Source organism: Triticum dicoccoides, chromosome 4A, assembly GCF_002162155.2.
Source record: "Triticum dicoccoides isolate Atlit2015 ecotype Zavitan chromosome 4A, WEW_v2.0, whole genome shotgun sequence".
Classification (NCBI taxonomy): domain Eukaryota; kingdom Viridiplantae; phylum Streptophyta; class Magnoliopsida; order Poales; family Poaceae; genus Triticum; species Triticum dicoccoides.
In genome coordinates this window covers 612,534,040-612,539,549 of record NC_041386.1, presented here as the reverse complement: position 1 = coordinate 612,539,549, position 5,510 = coordinate 612,534,040, and the positions used below count along the sequence as shown (strand labels likewise).

At 42.6% G+C, this 5,510-nt stretch overlaps 1 protein-coding gene across 1 annotated transcript; it reads right to left on the bottom strand.

Annotated features, from left to right (window-relative positions):
• Positions 1-241: 241 nt before the first annotated feature.
• Positions 242-4,675, bottom strand: LOC119283813 (pyrroline-5-carboxylate reductase-like). Its single transcript, XM_037563209.1, has 5 exons — positions 4,457-4,675; positions 3,788-3,948; positions 3,617-3,665; positions 3,343-3,435; positions 242-333 (listed from the first exon to the last, which is right to left on the bottom strand). The coding sequence occupies exons 2-5, from the start codon at positions 3,935-3,937 to the stop codon at positions 242-244; spliced, it is 384 nt and encodes a 127-aa protein (XP_037419106.1). The 5' UTR covers positions 3,938-3,948; positions 4,457-4,675.
• Positions 4,676-5,510: the final 835 nt, after the last annotated feature.

Below are 5,510 nucleotides of genomic sequence, written 5' to 3'. Positions count from 1 at the left end.
TCTAGAGGAGGAGGAGCCAGCGTTGCAGCAGGTAACCATCTACCCGGAGCCCGGCACGGAGATCGTTGACATCTCCGACGACAATGAGTAGTGGAAGGCCCTAGCCAAGTCTGTCTCACCAAAGATGAGGCAAGCGGCGCGCCTGCCGCTGCTCGTCTCTAAAGTCAGAAATCTAAAGCATTCACATGTCCTGTCCATCAAGGAATCCTTTCTTTTGAGAATCACCATGGGCACGGCGTACTCATCGAGGAGACGGATCTAAGGCCGAGCAGAGGTCTGCCCAAGCAACATGCTTTTTAGGCAGCCCAAGAGGGAACCCCCTTTTCCATGCCACTGCAAATGATCTCCATTTAGGAGGCACATCACTAAATAAATGCAACAACATCAGCAAGAAAGATACAATTCCAATAGTGTGAAAAGCAGGAAGGAAGTGCATAGTAATACTATCTCCATTTAGCAAATCTACTAGCATTACAGAATTTCTACCAATGATAAAAAAAATCAAAACCTCACTGGTAAAATACTACAAGTAGATAATGTGTTGCGTGTAAGACCGCTACAAATTAAAAATTACAATCATAGATAATAATGAATCGACAAAGCAGACCGATACTTGGAGATTTTAAAGCAAAATCCTTGGCATTTCAATTAGGTAAACATTGGTATATCATTAGACACTAAAAATAAAAGAGGAATGAAAATAGAATGAAAGGTCATGTTAGAATCAGTCATTAAAAATAACAATGGAGCGAATCCATGGGACATACTGCCTAGCATGTACTTAGACTCGTTACGGGAACAAAGAAGAGTTCACATTTCTTTAAAGTATCACGCCACATAATTCTACTCAAGTGATAGCTTCATAAGAGCGATTAGTTAACAAGCTTGAAATTACATATGTGTGTAATGGATAGATTGCAAGTTAACATATGCACTACTAGGAAAAAGCTATAGATGAAATTGATACTAATGGCGCACCAGACATGTGGTGTGCCACTACTATATACTAATGGCACACCATGTGTTGATGCGCCATTAGTGTCCAAATACTAATGGCGCACCACATCCACGGTGCGCCATTAGTAACAAAATTTTTTTAATTTTTTTTCAAAACTAGTAATGGCGCACCACATCCACGGTGCGTCATTACTAGTTTTGAAAAAAAAACGGTGTGCCATTAGTAAATTTTTAAAAAAAATTCAATTTTTTTTCAAAACTAGTAATGGCGCATCAGGGGATAGTGCGCCATTACTAGTTTTGAAAAAAATAATTTACTAATGGTGCACCGTGGATGTGGTGCGCCATTACAAGTTTAACTAGTAATGTCGCACTATCCCCTGGTGCGCCATTAGTAGTTTTGAAAAAAATAAAAAAAACTTGTTATTAAGTGCACCATTACTAGTTAAACCACATCCACGGTGCGCCACTAGTAATTTTTTTCAACTTTTTTTAATATTTTTTGAAAACTAGTAATGGCGCACCATGGGAGTGGTGCGCCATTAAACTAGTAATGGCGCACCACTCCCACGGTGCGCCATTACTAACTTGGCCCAAAAATTCCCTCGCATGCACCCCCCCTCCCCACCTCCCCATGGATCGCCTTTTCAGTTTTAAAAAAAATAAAAGAAAATGATGAGAATGTAAAAAAATAAAAGAAAATAAGTTTCCCATGTGAGGAGGAGGAGGTTAGCCTTGATGGACAGGTGGTACCTCGGAAGGACACCTTTCGGTATTTGGGGTCAATGTTGCAGGAGGATGAGGGTATTGATGAAGATGTGAACCATCGAATCAAAGCCGGATGGATGAAGTGGCGCCAAGCTTCTGGCATTCTCTGTGACAAGAGAGTGCCACAAAAGCTAAAAGGCAAATTCTACAGGACGGCGGTTCGACCCGCAATGTTGTATGGCGCGGAGTGTTGGCCGACTAAAAGGCGACATGTTCAACAGTTAGGTGTGGCGGAGATGCGTATGTTGAGATGGATGTGTGGCCACACGAGGAAGGATCGAGTCCGGAATGATGATATACGAGATAGAGTTGGGGTAGCACCAATTGAGGAGAAGCTTGTCCAACATCGTCTGAGATGGTTTGGGCATATTCAGCGCAGGCCTCCAGAAGCTCCAGTGCATAGCGGACGGCTAAAGCGTGCGAAGAATGTTAAGAGAGGGCGGGGTAGACCGAATTTGACATGGGAGGAGTCCGTTAAGAGAGACCTGAAGGATTGGAGTATCACCAAAGAGCTAGCTATGGACAGGGGTGCGTGGAAGCTTGTTATCCATGTGCCAGAGCCATGAGTTGGTTGCGAGATCTTATGGGTTTCACCTCTAGCCTACCCCAACTTGTTTGGGACTAAAGGCTTTGTTGTTGTTGTTGTTGTTTTAACTTTCCCATGTGATATGTGGTCTAGTTGTTGGGAAAATTTACAAATATGAATTTCGACTTTATTTGCAAAATCTTTTTAAAATTTGTAAAATGGGCATAACATTTGCATACGAACTCGGATTAAAAAGTTTCTATATGAAAAATCATCTACTCGAAAAGTTACATCCGAATTTAACAGAAAAAAAGTTACGGGGCTTTTAAGATCTAGAAGGAAAAAAAATAAAAAAATTCAAACTTACTAGTGGCGCACCGTATGCTAGGTGCGTCACTAGTAACAGAAAAAAATAGTTTCATTTTTTTCGGGATTTTTTTTCAAAATATGATACGTAATATGAACGGAAGTTTGAAATATTTTTTCAAAATTTCATCACACTCATGAACATGAACAAAGTCCTAAACATTAATAAGGTTTAATAGGATTGATATGCTAGACATATCAACAAGTGTCTGTGAAGTGAGCTGGTGTTGGGGTTGGATAGAGCTCTGAAGTTAAGCGTGCTTGGGCAGGAGTAGTGTGAGGATGGGTGACCTTTCGGGAAGTTTGACCACAGAGTGCGATTTGACCTGAGATTAAGCATATTGACTTGAGATTAAGCCATAGTGACCCAAGATTAAGCCATTAGTATCACCAGTAGTGCGCCATTAATAGACAAAACTGATGCGGTATTAGTAGGCCTTTTCCTAGTAGCGATGTGGCCGAGGGAGTGGTCGGCATATTCTTATTATGGGGAGATAATGGTGCATCGCTCAACACTCAGTTGTTGAGATAACTGATCCTGTAATTAAAAGAGAAAGAACGAAAATGGAAATGGTGATGTATGTTGACATACTGCGGCTTAAGTGTCGGTCTTATTCTTATGGAAAAAAATGGTGCATCGCTCAACTTATACAATTTTGATGGAGGGTGATTTTACCAAAATTTAAGTTTCAGAAGTTCAGTAAACCCTGAATACACTGGCCAACCTGTAAATCTTTCATTTTTAATAGCAGCAGTAATGGACACCAGAAGCTTTTCTTCAGACAGCAAGGGCTTGAGCTCAACCAGAACCTTCTTCACTGCAATTTCATATGTGGGTAATTCATAAGTGCGCAAAACAAAAGCCAGAGTTATTATAAATCTGGGGCATCAGTGGTTGCTTTCATGGACTAGCAAATACTATCTCGAGAACAAAAGTTTGCGAGATGCATCAGTGATTGATTGCCTTCAGGGGCTAACAATACTACCTAGTACGCTTACCAATCTGAGGCTTGATAGAGATGACGATCACATCACTGTCCTCGACAACCTACGATGAGAAGAGAAAAAAACGGAGTGTTTGTCAAGCTTAAACACGTGATGGACAGAGATACTTCGCTGCTTCGAGCATATGGAGGCAGGGTCTCAATCAGATGGGGGGAATAGACTGACCTGGGCGTTGGAGGCGAGGATGGTGGCGCCAAGGGAGGCGAAGGCGGCGCAGCGCTCAGGGTGGCGGTGGACCGTGGTGCGGATGGCGGAGGCCGAGAGGATACCCGACGCCGCCACGCCACATGCGATGCTCTCAGCTAGGTTCCCCATACCGACGAAGCCTATATAATATATAGGACAACAAATGTGCAGTAAGCTAGCAACATCAATGACTCAATGACCATATATCGATAACAGTAGCAAAGTATCATTGCGGCAATATATCGATAATAGTTTAAAAAAATCAGATTCCTTCTAGAATTTCATCAAACATTTTCGTTATGAATTTTATCAAATAATACAAGGAAAAGACAAGACCACTCATCCCCTTTCCTCTCCCATTAACTTGAGGTGGCCAACCACCACCAATCTATGACTAATCTTTTTGTATTACAGACTCAATATTCTACCAGACACAAATGAGCAGTAGTTCCTGGATTTACACTGATCTAATCCATCAGCTACCCTAGTCATCATCCACCAAATTGACAAAGCATCCAAACTAGACGGAATTCTTTTTAGACCTACTAGGGTGTCAAAGAAGAGGACATAGTCATATAAGATGGATGAGATCCAACCGAGCACTAGGAACATACCAAAATTGCTGGATGCAAGGGGAATACGGGATACCTTGCAACTTGGAAGTGGCGACGACAGAGGAGGAATACGGCCGTCGCCTAGAGGTCCTGGGACCGGCCGCCGGCGTAGGCTGCTTGCTTGCTTGCCGCGCTGCCGCCACCACTTGGCGAGCAGCCTGCAGGTGCCATCTGGCGTCCGCCGCCGCCCCCGTCGGCTGCAGATGCAGAGCAGTTTTTTCTTTCTTGAGAAATACAGCAGGGGAGCATTTTTTTTTTTGAGAAACTGCAGCTGCAGGACTGCAGGAGAGCAGCTTTTTTTATAGGTGCAGGAGAAGGAGCAGTCGAGGCCTTGAGGGCTGTCGGCCTGTTACGTGCGCGTGGGCTGGACCTGGATGGGATTGGGACATTGGGTGGGCTTCAACAGTTCTAATTGTGTCTGTTTCAGTTCATCTATGTACTCCTAAGTCAACCCGGCAATTCGACCCATGGGTACGCATGCCCATGGCATCCGACCCGAATGGCTAGGGTATGGGTCTTTATGTACACCCATGAACGCGGAATAACCCGGTTAGTTGTGGGTAGGGTATGGGCATAGGTTTACGCCCATGGGTTACTCGATGGGCTGCCCGATTAATATGAAATGTAGGTCACATATATACATGGTCTAATTTATACTAATACATACGTACTCTCTCCATTCTTAAATGTAAGTCTTTTTAGAGATTCAAACAAGTGACTATATACGAAGCAAAATGAGTGAATTTATATTCTAAAATAAGTCTACATACATTCGTATGTCGTAATTCATTTAAAATGTCTAAAACAACTTATATTTAAAAACGAAGGGAGTACATATTTAATCATTCTGAAATGTGGGTCACATACATACGTACATGTTTAATAATGTACGAGCCACATAGCAAAGGATTGACCACAAAAAGCAAAAAACAATTCGCTCCAACTCCTTAGGTTGCGACAAGTGGCGCACATGCAGCGCGCCACTTGTCGCAACCTGGGTTTTCCCTTTTTCGTAAATCCGTTTATTCAAAATATTTTATCTCTTAAACCGTGCGTCCAAATCTCAAACCGTTTTCACCGTTGGATTT